At 45.6% G+C, this 16,447-nt stretch overlaps 1 protein-coding gene across 5 annotated transcripts in view; it reads left to right on the forward strand.

The window, feature by feature from the left end:
- The window catches only part of LOC110305622 (membrane magnesium transporter 2), a 20,248-nt gene extending 4,900 nt beyond the window's left edge, over positions 1 to 15,348 (forward strand). For 4 of the 5 annotated variants that reach the window (XM_029484000.1, XM_021177658.1, XM_021177659.2 and 1 more), the window contains one exon: positions 13,679 to 15,348. In XM_029484000.1, coding sequence (XP_029339860.1) covers positions 13,844 to 14,209 — 366 coding nt within the window. In that variant the 5' untranslated portion in view covers positions 13,679 to 13,843 and the 3' untranslated portion in view covers positions 14,210 to 15,348. The remainder of the gene's footprint in view (positions 1 to 13,678) is intronic. The other variant, XM_029484001.1, reaches the window with a different exon arrangement.
- The last annotated feature ends 1,099 nt before the right edge of the window (positions 15,349 to 16,447 follow it).

Genomic DNA, 16,447 nt, shown 5'->3' on the forward strand with positions numbered 1-16,447 from the left:
ACACACACACAGAGAGAGAGAGAGAGAGAGAGAGAGAGAGAGAGAGAGAGAGAGAGATTTGAGTTTGCCTCAATCTGTTCCTGCTACCAATGCTCCACCCCCTTCCATTTCAGAAGAGCTGTTTGTTTGTTTGTTTAAGACAAGGTTTCTTTGTAGCCTTGGCTGTGCTGGAACTTGCTCTGTAGACCAGGTTGGCCTCAAATCAGGGATCCCCCTGCCTCTGCCTCCCAAGTGCTGAGATTAAAGGTGTGTGCCACCACCACCCTGCTTCAGCTAAGCTTCTAACAAAATGCCTGTATTTATTGTTACAACTTCTTCACCTCCATCCACTCTTCTTTTGCTACAGTTTGGCTTCAGGCCACACCACATCATTGAAATGTGTCTTGCCAGTGACCTAGTTGCTAAATTCAGTGGCTACTTTTCAGTCTTCATCTCACTCAGAGGCCATGCCAGATCCTGTTGCCTACTCGGTTTTGGTTGAAACTGCTTTCTTCTAGTCTGGCATGATGGTGTGCCCCTGGGATTCTAGCTCTTGGGAGAGTAAGGCAGGAGGACAGCAGGTTTGAGACTACATGGGGAATTCCAGGACAGTTTGGGGAATTCCAGAAGACTGACTAGAGACTACTCTGTGGCTTTTCTCTTGCAGTGCTGGAGATAGAGCCCAGAGCCTTGTGTGCCTTTTCTTCTCTAGTCCATCAGAGCCCTCTTTCTTACCCCTGTCCTTTACTTGTTGGCAAATAGTGCTGTCTGAATCCTCATTGTAGGTTTTGCCATGGCTTACTACATTCATGGCTTTCAAACCCTGCATACATTGATGGCTCTGGCCATTGGCAGAAGACACAAGACTTTGAGAGTAGAGACCAGGACTTTACGGCTTTTGCGTTAGTTCTTGCCTCCAAGCCCTGCAGGGGCAGTGTGATGGGCCCAGATGGATGCTCCACATGCAGATGGCTTGTGTCATAGCTGAGAAACATGGAGCTTGGGGAGGAGGGAATCTACGGCTTATAAAGGAAGTAGTAAGCTGTTGTCTTTCAAGTGTGCCTGTTAGAAGCACAACACTGAAAAGAGGCTCAGGTGTCAAGAGGCAGGGTCTTTCCATCCACAAGATGTGAGAGTGTGCCAGGCTCCCAGAGGAAAGTCTTTTACCAGTAGGCATGTCTGTCACCTTCTTCCAGTGAGTATATCCTCTTCCAGAGCACTGAGGTCTCTGCTCATGGTCAGGGACAGGCCAGGGACCCTGGAACGAGTGTACACTGGATCACCTCCTTCAGCACCTGCACCTGATTAATGGAGTCTGCTAACACTGGCATCAAGGCCAGCGGCTTCCTTCTGCTGTCTGGTTCTCTGGCTCTCCGTGGCTCTCCATATGCTGTGTTTTGGGTTGTGTCATTTGCACACATGGTCCCTCTCCATCCTTCCAGCAGCTGTGAGATTTGTTTATGGTCCTGATTTCTCAGGTGAAGAAGTGAAATCTTTGCCAGGTTAAGTGATTTGCCCAAAGTCTCACAGACAGTGAAGGGCAGAGCTGGGGAGTTGAACTTAGGTCTGTCTGAATGGAAAATCTATGTTGTTAGTACTTCATATCATTTAAAATATGTCCCTGTCTGATACACAGCTATTGCCTTGGCTGAGAATCTGTCCATTTGACTCCCTTCTCTCTTAGCCAACTCTTCTTTACTATAGCAAGTATCCGAGAGAATCAACTTATAAAGAAAAAGGTTTATTTGAGTTAATGATTTTATTTATTTTTGATTTATTAAATATTTTTATTTATTTATTTATTTATTTAATTTATTTATTTTTTCGAGACATGGTTTCTCTGTATACCCCTGGCTGTCCTGGAACTCACTTTGTAGACCAGGCTGGCCTCCAACTCAGAAATCTGCCCCCCTCTGCCTCCCAAGTGCTGGGATTAAAGGTGTGTGCCACCGCCGCCCAGCTAAATATTTATTTTTAATTATTTGTGTATATGTGTGTGTACAGTGTATAGGTATGTACACCCAAAATCAGGTATCCCTGGAGGCCAGAAGAGGGCATCAGATTCCCTGGAGTTGGAGTTGGTCCTGAGCCATGGAGGTGGGAGCTGGGAACTAAACTGTGTCTTTTGCAAAAGCAGTATGTGCTCTCTGCTGCTGAGTCATCTCTCCAGCTCCTGCTTTTATTGTAAACTGCAATCTTTTCTCCCTTCCAGACAGTGTCTCAGTATGTAGCTCAGACTAGACACAAACTTGCAGTCCTGGCTTAGCTTCACAAATGATGGGATTATAGGTGCCAGGGGACACATCCGGTAGATACTTTTCACAGGTTTCCAGTCTGTGATGAGAGAGCTTTTAGGCCATTGTGTTAGTGCTGGGTAGCAATGGTGGGGAGTGCATGCAGAGATAGAACTTTGAGAGGAAGTGGTCAGTGTTCCCCAGTTCCATTCAAGGCCTGTGACCTCAGTGATCTTAAGACTTCCCACTAGGGAATCACCTACCTCTTAATGTTTTATTGCCTTCTAATAGTGTCACCTAGAGACAAAGCTTAATGTTTGGACCTTTGGAGATATTTAAAGTTCATATGAGAACACTCTCCCTTCTTTGGGTTTTTCTGTCACCTTCACTGCAAGCTACTAAATATGACGGTTGCTAATGCTAAGAAGCTGTCCTGCCCTCTTCTTGTTTGCTCTGTCACTCATATTACTTACAGGTCTTCCCAGATACCACTGTCCTTTCCTCCTTAGCAGAGACCCCACTATCCTCCCAGACTTAGGTGTCACCTTCATGTGAAGCCTCCATGCCCACCTTTTGGTAACTATATCGGTGACAATAGCACCTCTGGTGCTTCTGTTTGCACACGACATTCTTCCTCAGACATTCTTCATCCCTGTTTATCTTTTAGGTTTCGCTTGCTGTCACTTCCTCTGGGGTGGCTTCTTGAATTCCTTTGCCTCCTAGTAGTTAAGCTCAGGTGCCCATCTTGAGTCACTTTGCCTCTACCAGATGCTGTAGTAATAGAGCTGTCATTGGTGGAGGCTGTTGTCCGTCAGCGCCTGCGTGGTGCGGGACCTGAAACATTGGGAGAGCTCAATACGTTGTTGAATGAAACTCTGCTTCCTACCTAGTCCGCCATGCTTTGGAAAGCTGTGTATTACCATCTTGTTGCTGTGACAGAACACCTGACAGTGGAAGAGAAGAGGGTTTTTCTCGATTCACAGTTTGAGGCAGAGAGGTGTGGTGATTGGAGTGACAGGTGGCTGATGGGAGGGATCCTCATGTCCCGCCCACTTTTTGTTTCTTCCTTTTTATTTAGTCTAGGACTCCTGGGTGATTATGAATCCAGTTAGGTGGATAATGAGGACTAGCCATTCTTCCATGTTGTCTTGCTGCCATGGACTGACGTGTTGTGCCTTGCCTTCCCTTCCATGATGAGACTGGCTGGAACTGTGAGCAGAGCAAACTCTGCCCCACCTCCACCCCTCTTTCTGTTGTTTGTGGCTGCTGACCACAACAAGAACAACAAGTGCCACTCACAGCACTGCATAAGTGACTCAGGACATTTGCATTGAGGAGGAGTTGTTATGGATGCCGAGGCGCCCACTCACCTACGCTCTGGGACCACACTAGAGCTGGAGGAGCCCGGAGGGGTGGGGGTTTCCTCAGTCTCGTGACCATTTGCGGACTGAGAAGAATTTAGTGCTGACCTTTGGGGGACATCAGTGCCTCTGCCACCACACAACAAGGGGCATTTCTGTTTCTTACTTGACAATGATCTACTTGATCAAAGTTTAGTCAGCCTCTTGCGTTTGAACTCTCTCCTAGCTCTGTCTGTGTAGTTCCTCGTAAGATCTGGTTTTAGCAAAGAACTCTGCCAAGGTCATTTAGCCAGACCCTCTGCTTCATTATCTGATGGCTCCCAGGAGCAGGTTTTTATTCTGCACCAAGCCGAGGGTGGTGCTTGTTCAAGCTGGCTTGTCTTCAGTAGGAATCCTGTCAGGTCAGTTTAGCCAGACACCCTCTTACTTTTCCTATTTCCTCTTGGTAATTTTCCATCCACTGACCTTACCCTCGCCCGTGGCTATACGTTCCCTGTCTGGTCTGTGGTGCAGTCAGGGTTAAGTTCCCTCTTTTCTCTGCACTGAAAAGTCTCCTGTAGACGTCCCTAATTTGGGGACCTAATTTTGAACAAGGTTTTCTTTGTGCTGCTTTTCTAAGTATCGAAGAACTTTTTCTCTTTGACAGGTTCATTTTTCTCTTTGAAGGAAGACTTGTCTCTTTTTGGGGGGGTATCCACAGGAGCCCAGTCAGTTATTTCTCTTTCACATTTAGGCAAAATGCTTTAGGGTCTCTTTATTCGTTGTTTTTCTCCTTGCTCTGACAAAGTACCTGCTACAGGCAGTCTAATGTGGGAAGCCCGTTATTTAGCCCACAGTCCAAGAGTATATAGTCTGTCATGGTGGCAAAGTCACGGCAGCACAGGTGGCCGATCACATCACATCTGCAGTCAGGAAGCAGAAAGATAGATGTTGGCACTTCACTTGATTTATTCATATTTTAATTTTTTCTTATATTTTTGGCTGGGCATGATAACAAGTGCCTTTAATCTCTGCACTGGGGAGGCAGAGACAGGTGGGTCTCTAAGTTCCAGGTCAGCCAAAGATGTATAATAGAGAAGATCTCCCCCCCGTGTATATATATATATATATATATAATTTTTTTTATTACTGAAGACAGGATTTCTCTGTGTAGCCCTGGCTGTTGTAGAACTCCCTTTGTAGACCAGGCTGACCTCAAACTCAAGAGATCTGCCTGCCTCTGCCTCCCAAGAGCTGGGATTAAAGGCGTGCATCACCACTAGCTGGCAAAACTATAAGAAAATTTTCTTCATTGTATTCAGTCTAGGTCCTTGGCCAGTGGAATGGTACCACTCACATTTAGGTTGGATCTTCCAACCTTTGTTAACCCAATCGAGAAATTTCTCCAAACAAACAAACAAACAAACAAACAAAAAACCCGGGCAGTGGTGGCCCACGCCTTTAATCCCAGCATTCGGGAGGCAGAGGCAGGCAGATTTCTGAGTTTGAGGCCAGCCTGATTTACAGAGTGAATTCCAGGACAAACTCGAAAAACAAACAAAACAAAAAAAAAGAAGGAGAAGAAGAAGGAGGAGGAAGAGGAGGAAGAAAGAAGGAAGGAAGGAAAGAAAGAAAGAAAGAAAAAAGAAAGAAAGAAAAAAGAAAGAAAGAAAGAAAGAAAGAAAGAAAGAAAGAAAGAAAGAAAGAAAGAAAGAAAGAAAGAAGTTTCTCAGAGATACACCCAGGAGTTTGCCCGCTAGATGAGTTTAGATCCTGGCAAGTTGACATTCAATATTAACCAGATGCCAGGCACAGATATAAACCCCTGTTGGTTAGCCTGAGGTTTGGGCAATATAATCCAGCCACTTGTGTGGCATCTTAAGTATCCAGTGCCTCTCTTAATCAGGAGTCTAGAAGCCTGAGACCACCACAGACCTCTGCTAGTTGGTGTACAGTCAGCCGGTCAGAGATGCTAGTGAGAGAAATGGCCTTCCAGGGAGGGCAGGCCAGGGAAGGACAGGAGAGCTAGCCGCTAAGTCTCCAGCATCAGAAGCATGCATCCTGATCTGCCTACCTAGTGCTGCCAAGAGCCGAGAACAGTGATTTCATGCTTTCCTTTCTGCTCTCTAATTGGGTTTGCATTGTTCTGTGCATGGCCTGCCTTAATCTCGTTACCTAGTTTGTTGTATAGTAGGAGTTCACCAACTCATCATTCAACACAAAACCAAGCTGCAGCAGATCTGGGATGGTATGATTTGGACCTGGGATGCCTGTTAGAGGTTTGGTTACAGGCATAGCTCTCTTAGGATCTGGTGGAACCTGTAAAGAGGAGAGGCCTGCGGGGAAGTATTAGGTCATCATCGGCGTGTTCTGTGCCCTGTCATAGACTCAAAAGCAGTGGAGGGGCTGGAGCCTCAACTTCCGATCTGTGGGGCCCCCAAGCCTTTCACCTTTGTAGGTTGATTATCAGGCGTTTTGTTATAGTACTGAAAGCTGACTAATACTCAACACAGGAAAAGGCATGGCATTGTAGGTTTCTCCTCCATCCCAGGATCCTGCCTCCTGCTTCTTAAGTAGCCCTTGTCCTGAATCCCGGTGTTCACCAATCTTTGCTTTCCCTTTTAAATTATGTTGAATGTACTTAAATGGAAAACTTCCAGCATTCACAGCTTGAAACTGAAAGACCCACAACGTGAGGACTCCCCCACGTTCTGACTCAGGAGAGGCGACACCCCAAAATCACCCACAAGAAACGGTCTTGCTGCAACTGCAAGAGGATTTTTATTCGAGAGCGTTCTCGGGCCCATGGTCATACACCACGCAGGGGTAGAGGACCATGGCGCCCTGAGTAGCTGAGTAAGGGGGTATTTAAAGGAAGAAACCACAATTCATGGAGGTGGGGAGGGCGTTGTTGGAAAATACCAAAAATACCAGTTAAGAGTCACAAGGAAGTATAAAGTCACAAGTGTCAGGTTATCTCTCAAGACAGTTTCTAAGAGCCCCTAACAATCTAAGAGCCCCTAAAGATAGCACATTTGCATTGCAGGTTCCAGTAATGGTCAGGGTGCCATTCTTTGAATTGAACCCAGGAAGCGGGTAGGTGGAGGAATGTCCCTATCGCTATCTGTTTTATGACCAGTACCTGGAGCACTAAGCCACAAAGGTTACACTCCCAAGTCTGGGCCCAAAAGCCTCGAATTTTGTTTTTACTTTGCTATACTTTTTTAATACTTCTTCAAAACTAGTCTGATCTTACTTTATCCAACTTTCACCCCCTTTTTCATTTCTACTGCTTGGGTTGTTTGTTTATGGTGCTAGGGCAAGCCTGGGGCCCAGTGCTTTCTGGGTAGGTGCTCTGTCACTGAGCTATACCCCCAGGCTCCTGTCTACACTTTTATTTTGAGATAGGGTTTTGGTAAATGACTCAGACTGGCCTTGAGCCAGTGGGATTGGGGCCCTGTGCCTCCAGGCCTCGTGGTTTCTACATCTCTTTAGGCAGTTGTGTCCTGTGTATGTCTCTACAGGGTATCTATTCTTGCTTTGGGTTATTTTTAGCTTTATAAAAATTCTTCTTGCTCTATGAATTTTTTTGTGTGTGTGTGTGTGGAGCAACTTTTTTTTTCATGTGCTAATGTGTCAGTAGAACTCTGTATTGTGGATGTCACTGTACATCCTTCACTTTGTGTAATGGCCCATTGCAGGCTTATTATACCTTGTGGCTTATTGCTCCACTAGGCCACTGATGGCCGCTCAATATGTTTGTAGGTTCTTGCTGTTGTGAAGAGCAATGATCTGAATAATCTTCCTCCTCCTCTTCATCCTCTTCCTCCTCCTCTTCCTCCTCCTCCTCCTCTTCCTCCTTTTTCTTCTTTTTTCCTCCTCTTCCTCTTTATTTTTAAAGAAAAGATTTACTTTTAGCCAGGCATGGTGGCACATGCCTTTAATCCCAGCATTTGAGAGGCAAAGGCAGGAGGATTTCTGAGTTGGAGGCCAGCCTGGTCTATAGAGTGAGTTCCAGGACAGCCAGGGCTACACAGAGAAACCCTGTCTTGAAAAACCAAAAAAAAAAAAAAAAAGATTTACTTTAATTTTTAAATTATATGTGGGTATGTGTGCCTGCAAATGGGTGTGTGCACATGAGTACAGATGCCTCAGAGACCAGTGGAATAGGTTCCCCTAAAACTAGAGTTAGGAACTGTTTTGAGCACACAGGGTTTTGAGCACACAGGTGGGTGCTGGAAGTCAAACCTGGGTCCTCTGGAAGAGCAGTCAGTGCTTTTAACTGCTGAACCATCCCTCCAGCCCCTCTACACTCATTTACAAAAAGAAAGAAAGAAAGAAAGAAAGAAAGAGAGAGAAAGAAAGAATAAATTTGGGGGACCTGGAGTGGATCGCTGTAGACTGCATTGCATGCTCTCAGCAGTTACTGGCTTCAGCCTTAGACTCAGTGCGATGCTATTTAGAGACTGGCTGGCCTTTGGAATGTAATTAGTGTTTAGATGAAGTCTAGAGGGTTGAGCTCTTGAGACCGAAGAGCTTGCTGTGTCCCCTAATGTCCCTAAGGAAAGGCCATTTCGAACACAGGAAGGAGGACGCTGGGAAGAGCGTCCTTACTAGAATTTCACGTGGTACCCTTTAGTTTCATCCTTCAGAACTGTGGGGGGGTCAATCCTGTTCCTTGAGCACCCACCCTGTGGGCTTGTTATGGGGGCATGAGCTGACTACGACAGCCACCCAGTGTACCTCTTGATAAACCTGCTTATTTCCTTTTCTGTTAAGTATCTGTATCTCTGTGTTTCTGTTGAGTTTTGCATTCATTTTTGGTCACAGCACTTGGGAGGCAGAGGCAGATGAATCACTGAGTTTGAGGCCAGCCCGGTTTATGTAGTGAGTTCCAGGTCAGCCAGGAGTACATAGCGAGATGCTGTCTCCAAACAACAGCACAAAATCAGAACAAATAGCAACAGCAACAACAAAAACCCTCCTAACTTATTCAGAACAGCCAGAAGGTGGAGCTAACCTAGGTCTGCTGACACACAACTACATAAAAATGTCATGTAGTCATTCAGGGAGTTACATTCGGCCATAAAAAGAGAGGGAATTCTAATTCGTAGTATGGTATGGGTGAACTGTGTAAAATAAACCATCACAAAATAACAAATATTGTTCGACTTCACAAACCGGCATGCCTAGGGCAGTCACCCTCAAAGAGTCGCACAGGAAGAGAGGGGTGTGGATTGTTCGTACAGAATGTTGGTTTTGCAAAGATGAAAAGAGCTTCAGAGACTGATGGGGAGAGGATGCAGAGCAGTGTGAAACAACCGTGCAAATGCTTAAAGATGGCAGCGTTTGTAGATCCTGTGTCCTGGTGTGCTTCACCCCCACGAAAAGGAAAAAAACAGTCACACGACAGTAGCTGCATGTGAAATAAACTTTTAAAAAATCCTTTTTAGAACAAGATTTATTTATTTATTTATTTATTTATTTATTTATATGTGTACACTGTAGCTGTCTTCAGACACACCAGAAGAGGGCATCGGATCCCATTACAGATGGTTGTGAGCCACCATGTGGTTGCTGGGAATTGAACTCAGGACCTCTGGAAGAGCAGCCAATGCTCTTAACCACTGAGCCATCTCTCCAGCCCTTTCAGATCTTTTTTGTACACTGAGCATTGAATGAGCAGTCTTATGTCGGGCATGAGGCTTCTCAATGAGAGTGGGATTTGTGGACTGGAAGGGACTATAGCAGTGTATGCAGGCAGGTTATATAAAATGTTCAGAGCGACACAGTTCTACTGGCGGCATGAGATGAATGGCCAGTTCTTCCTAGGCGGCCTGGGAACTTAAGTGTAAAGCTGATATATAACTGGAATCCTGAAACATAACAATATTCTCACTACATTTTGCTGGCTGAGGAGGGACAGATTTCATCAGTGTCTGGTTCGAGCACTTCCTGGTATACCCCATCTCCACACTTGATTCTTTGGTGACTGCGGAGGCCCCAGCCAGCCTGTAGAGAGCACAGGGCCTGGGAAGGTATTGGGACAGTGTCCTGGACTTTCACTGAGCAATAGACACCACCAGTTATTCTATTTTGTAAAACTAACTAGCAAGTGAAAGAAAGGAATAAAGGTTGGTGTTCTCGGGCCTGTTTGTAGAGAGTTACACACATGGGGTTGTGAAAAATCAGTTGTGGGGCTGGAGAGAAGGCTCAGCAATTTAGAGCTTGGTTCTTTTGCAGAGCTCCCCATTTGGTTCCCAGCACCCATCTGTAACTCCAGTGCCTGGGGAACTAGATGCCCTCCTCTGCAGGCACTATACATGACACAGATACATAATTAAAAACAAGAATCTTTTTAAACTTGCTTACTCGGGTCCAGATTGCGCTGCTCAGCTGGAATACTTAGACTTTACATGAGAATCCTCATCGCTCGGAAACTCCAGCAGCTATGTTCTTTCTTCCCAGTTGTGTTTCAAATGAATCCTTATTGATTGACTGCACCTTGCGTTTCATCGCAATCAAGTTATTTTCCAATAACCATCTTTACTGAGTTTCTAGAGCCTTGTATGTTTTTATGAATATAGAAACTAATACTTCATATCCGTAGCAGTCTGCAAATCTAGAGTTCCTGGGGACTACAGGCTAAGCCCAGACACTCAGCTCAGAGCTTTCCATGGAGTGCAAAGGAATCCCCCATCCACAACAGCCAGGAAAGCTGTTTAGCAAAGTAACACCCTGCTGGCAGGTGTTTAGAAGATAAAGCAAACTATTGGCTTCCCAAGGCTTGCCTGGATGTTACTACTTCCTGTTTTTAACAGACACAAAGGAATCATCACAGTCCATTTCCTGGAAATAATATCCTTCCTAAGAGCCTGTTTCATCACCCTCAGAAAGAACAAGAATTGCTTAGATGTTCAAAAATATCGTCTTACATTACGCAAATAATAATAAAAATCTTGTTTCTGCATAGAAATTTCAGGGGACATGTAACAGTCCAGAAAGACTATTCTTTACAGACAAGCCAGCGTGATAAAACAAAATAAGCAACAAAAGAGTCTCAGTTCCAGTCATGGAGGAAGAGAACAATTAGAAGCCTTAGCGAGGAGTAGTACTCATCACTTCAGGTGACTTCTATAATTGTCACATGGTCCCACTAAATTGCAAAGGACTCTAGAGCGTTTCTTTGCGAGTTGTCCTGGCTTTGCCAAGCAGTGAGTGCAGCATCTCTGGAGATTATTCTCCTAGTCTGGTAACAGCGCAGCTGAGAACTTGAGGACACATCATGCGGTTCTCTCTGGGTCTTCAAGCCAGCACCTCCGCTACTCTGTCAGTAATTTTGTGAGCAAAACGGAACTTTGTAAGTGATAAAAAAGTTGAACATGCTATTTCATTACATTCAATATCCAGCTGACAGACAGGCTGACTGTTTCTTTCTTATGTAGAACAATTTTTCTTACTTGAGGGTGACTTTTGTGCCCAAGGTTTCTGTATTAAGGTTCTCTAGAGTTACAGAACTTATTGAATCTCTCTATCTCTATCTATCTATCTATCTATCTATCTATCTATCTATCTATCTATCTATCTATCTGGAACTAATTGGAACAACTTAAAGGCTGCAGACCAACTAACCCAACAGTGGCCAGCTGTGAGTGGGAAGTCCAAGAATGTAGTAGTAGTTCGGTCCTACAAGGCTTGGTGTTTCAGCTGGTCTTCTGTATAAGCTGGAACCCTGAAGAATTAGGCTCCAATAGATGTGCTGGCAGTCAGTGCAAGCAGGTGAAGAAGGAACCCTCCCATCTTCCATTGTCCTCAAGATCTGGATTAAAGATGTGTGTCCATCGAGATTAAGATCTTGTGTTGTCTTCCTGCTTCAAGATCCAGGTCAAAAGTGTGCCCTCTGTTTGTGGATTGTAGTTCATTCCAGATATAGTCAGGTTGACAACCAAGAATAGCTAACATGGTTTCCACACTATTTCCAAACTAAACAGCAAGTGATAAAAAGTCATAAATAAACCTGGAGTTTTCAGGCCTGTTTGTACAGAAAAATTCACATGAGGTTGTAAAACCCCAGCTGTGGGACTGGAGAGATGGTTCAGTTGTTAGAGCCCCTGGTGTGGTGGCCGAGATCCCTGGTCTAATCCTGGAATCCACATATGACTCACAGCCTTCTGTAACTCTGGCTATATTTTCTTGTGCTAAGAGATAATAAAACAGTTTGTTACATTTATTTATTTATGTGTGTTGTTATTGTAAGCCAGGCTGGCCACAAACTCAACAGAAATAAACCTGCCTCTGCCTCCCAAGTGCTGGGATTAAAGGTGTATGCCACCATGCCCAGCTGGAGAGACATTTTTTACTGTCAGGACTGGGGCTGGGGAACTACTGGCATCAGATGGGTAGAAGCCAGAGGTGGTGTTAAACACCCTACTGTGCACTGCACACTCTTCTCTCTCTCAAGAGGAATTATGTAGTCTAGCATGTCAATGGTGTCACAACGTAAAGAACCTTGACATGGGAGCTGGAGAGTTGGATACACAGTTAAGAGCATGTGTTCCTCTTTCAAAGGACCCAGGTTCAGTTCCCAGTACCCACATGGTGGCTGAAGGCCAACTGCCACTCTAGTTCCAGGATATCTGACACCATCTTCTGCCTCCTTTGGGTGCCAGGCATGCTAGAGATTCACATACTTACATATAGGCAAAACAAAGGAATAAATAAAAAGTCTGACGCAGAACTAGAATATGAGCACCCAAATGCCTGCCACCCAGTTCTCTCAGAAAGTCAACCTGGCTGTCCACCCCAGTAATCTGCTGTTAAAAGCATTGGGAATTATACTTCCTGACCAGTGTGTACCCTGGCCTCCTTTGCAGCATGACTCTGTGACTGGTTCTCACCAGTGGTACATAATCAAGAATGAAGTGTGCCACGCCCCCCCCCCCCCCCCCCCAAGGATTCTCTTTCCCTTTCTGCTGGCAGCATGGAGATGACTACTAGGATCTGTGGGAGAGCCAGGGTTGCAGCCTGGATCCTTGAGTTACTGTAGGGAGAGCTGCCCATCCACTGGAAATATAGGTGGCATTTTAAAAGGTTGTAGGTTTTGTTATTACTCTGTGTGTGTGTGTGCCACACAGCATGCATGTGGAGGACAGAGGACAACTTTTGGGAGCTCCTTCTCCTTCCTTGGTTGAGGCGGGGTTTATTGTAGTTTTCGTGCATGTATGTCTGTGCATCACATGCGTGCCTGATGCCCTCAGAGGCCAGAAGAAGGTGTTGGATTCCCTGGAACTAGAGTTGTAAACTACCAGAGGTGCTAGGAATTAACCACAGGTGCTGGGATTAGAGGCATGAGCTTTCCTGTTTGTGTCAACAGATAACCAAAATAGTGTATCTCATCTTAGTGACTAAGTTGCTCCCAAACCTATAAATAAATATGTATATTCCCTCTGACTTGTCTTTACACAAGGAGCCTTAGAAAGCAGAGAGAACTCTGATTAGGAAGAGCACACCTTTTAATCCCAGTGCTCAGGAGGCAGAGACAGACAGACAGATCTCTGATGTCCAGGACAGCCTGGTCTACAGAGTGAGTTTCAAAACAGCCAGGGCTACACAGAGAAACCCTGTCTCTGTCTCAAAAACAAAAAGCAAAAAGCAAAAAACAAACAAAGAAAGGAAAAAAGAAAAGAAAAAGGAACATCTCAGTTACCCTTGTAACCAAGGTTAGCCTAGGGTCAATTCCAAGCCACTGAGTGGCTGACCCTGCTCTGTGTGTGATGCAGTTACATCGTCAAGTTGGTCAACTTGATTGAGCCACAGGATATCCAGTATATGGCTAAACATTGTTCTGGCTATTTCTGTGCTGCAGTTGAGTCTGCAGTATTTCCTCCAAGACTCATGTGTTCAAGGTTTGGTTGTAGCCAAGATAGGACCAGCAGGATGTAGTGGTGTGATATCTGTAATCTCAACACCTAGGAAGCTGAGGTAAGAGGATTGCTGCAAGTGTGAGGTCAACCTGGGCTACACAGTGAGACGCTGTCTGTAATACACATGAGGAGAAGAGGAGGGGCTAGTGGGTAAGTTAAGTCATTGGGGTTTGGCCTGATCCTCTCTCTCTTTGCTTCCCAGTGGCTGTGAGCTAAGTGATCCCACCTTGATGTACTGCGCTGCTCCAAGCCCAAAGCAACGAGGCCAGAAGAGACTGTGAACCAAGACAAGTCTTTCCTTTCCTTTCCTTAGCATATTTATCCCAGTGTGGAAGGCTAGCTCTGGGGCAGCGATTCCTTCGGAACTATGGTGGCGTGGCTGTGGAAGGTGCTGATGGGCGTCGGCCTCTTCGCCCTCACCCACGCGGCCTTCTCCGCTGCTCAGCATCGCTCTCATGTGCGACTGACAGAAAAGAAGTATGAGCCGCTGCCGGCGGATATAGTTCTCCAGACACTTTTGGCCTTTGCGCTTACCTGTTACGGCGTGGTTCATACTGCAGGAGACTTTAGAGACAGGGATGCCACTTCGGAACTAAAGGATATGACATTTGACACCTTAAGGAATCGACCGTCTTTTTACGTGTTTCACCGTTCTGGCTACGGACTGCGTCCGGATTCAACCCATTCTTCAAACCTCAGCGCGTCATCTTCTGACTTACGGTTGAAGTTTTGAAAGCTCAAATCACCGCACCAGCTTTTTAACTCGTTAAGTAACAGACGCAGAATTAAGTACCGGGGTTTGGGATGTAAAACACCCCCAACACATCAGTATTTTTACTGATATTTCAGACTTAATTAAAAAAAATCTATAAATAAATAAAAGATATTTATGCCAGGTACCCAGACACAGCTGTAGAACGCTGATTAACTGTGGATTTGTTTTTGGGTGAGGTAAACATTTGAATCTCGGCCCAGGTAAAGCAGATACTGCAGGTGGCCCTTACCGCGTCCATCCAGGGGCTGGATCGAACAAAAAGGCCTCAGTAAGGAAGACATGGTTTTGCATGCTTGAACTGAGACATCGGTCTTTCTTTGTCTCTGTCCCCTACACCCAGGCATGAACTCTTCTTGCATTCTGAGCCTCTGAGACTGAACTTGCATGTGGGCTCTCCTGAGTCTGCGCACTGACTACAGTCTTGAAGGAAATGGAAGGTTTTTCACAATGTCTGATTTGATTCTTCATTCCGACTCTCACCACAGGTTCCTCCCGGGCTCTCAGACTGATGATCTGGAGGCCGCTGTGAGCTATAAGCTCGGAGATGGCGATGATTTTCCATGCTGGGTGAAGAGGCCTAACTGAAGTAGAGAAAGGCCAGCATTCCCAGAATAGTGCACATAAGAGGTGGAAGAGCCTTGCCCCTGCCAAGCTAGCCACCCCTGTCGCCAGTTCCACGTGCTGCTTGCTGTGGGCTGATTGTATGCCCACTTCTCTTTTTGCTGCGGTTCCATACGAGATTCTGCCATTTGCAAATGTATTAAGGTTTGTCAGAGGACTGGAATCAAGGAGGGGAATATGTTTATATAAAACTGTCCCCTGGTGTCTGCAGGGGATTGACTCTGTCGCCACGTACAGGAACCAAAATCCTTGGATGCTCAGGTAGGTTTTAGAAAATGGCATTGTATTTCCACAGAACCTCTGCCCACCCACCCATATACTTCCAGTCATCTCCAGATTGCGTGTAACACCTAATCCCATGTGAATTCTGTGTAAACAGTTGCTGTACTGCTTTGTTTAGGGAATAATGATAAGAAGATGCTTGCATGTGCTCAGTCCAGATGGAATTTCCCCCAAATAAATTTGGTTAGCAGTTGGCTGAGTCTGTGTCTGGTCTGTTTACTTGTCCTTACGGTCTACTCTTACAAGAATGTCATCTCCCTGAGGGGCAGATCACGTTTGGCCTGATTCCTTGTGGTGTCCCTCATTCCTGTCATGGTGCTTGATGTGTCCTTATTTGTGACATGTTGGGGAGGGGACAGAGGTGTGAGTGTGTGTACGTCAGAGAGAGAGAGAGAGAGAGAGAGAGAGAGAGAGAGAGAGAGAGAGACAGGTACACACACACACCAGAAAGAGAGAGAAAAAGAGGCAGGCAGACAGACAGACAGACAGAGATCTGCCTGCCTCTGTCTCAAGTACTGGGATTAAAGGTGTACACCACCATACTTGGGGTTTTTTTTCCCATACGTATTTATTAAGAAAGGCTCAATTCACTCTGAATTCACCCTAACGTTTCAGGACTCCCTGTTGATTGGTCTGAAGCTTTCACCACTGTTTCCACTCCTTCCTGTCTGACATTTCCCACCTTTGGCTTCCATGACGTAGTAAGGGGAAACTCTCCCTGAACTGGGTACCTTTTTCCTTTGACATCACCTCTCCAGAGAGTCCCTTCCTATTAGAGAGTACTTTTCTCTACTCACTTGTATCTTGTTTCCCTTCCCTGAGATTTCCTTGATCTTCATGCAAAGTGGCGCTAAGGCCGGTCCTCTATAGTCTCTTCATCTCCATCCAGGCAATCCTGGCTTTAGTGCACGGCTGTGTCATTTAACATCTCATAGACACAACCTATGTTACTGGTACAGTCCTCATCTCCCCCTTAGCTGTACAGTTCCTTTCTTTACTACCAGTCCCACAGCACTGTCATAGAACTCTTGCCTTCAGACTTCCAACACCTTCACACCGCGAATACAAAATGAAGCCCAGATCCTCATCCTTGGAGTGCCTTCAGAGCCAAGCTCCTTCCCGCTTCTCTAGCCTCTTCACCATCCCTCGCACAGTCTACTCCATGTCTTCAAAACACCTATAGGTGCTCAGTGTACCCAACGGTGTCAAGCATTTCACAGAATGCCTCTTGCCATGGTTAGTTTTAAATGTCAACTTGTGAGGAATTAGAATCATCTGGGAAGAGAATCTCAA

The sequence above is a fragment of the Mus caroli genome, chromosome 11 (genome assembly GCF_900094665.2).
Source record: "Mus caroli chromosome 11, CAROLI_EIJ_v1.1, whole genome shotgun sequence".
NCBI classification, from domain to species: domain Eukaryota; kingdom Metazoa; phylum Chordata; class Mammalia; order Rodentia; family Muridae; genus Mus; species Mus caroli.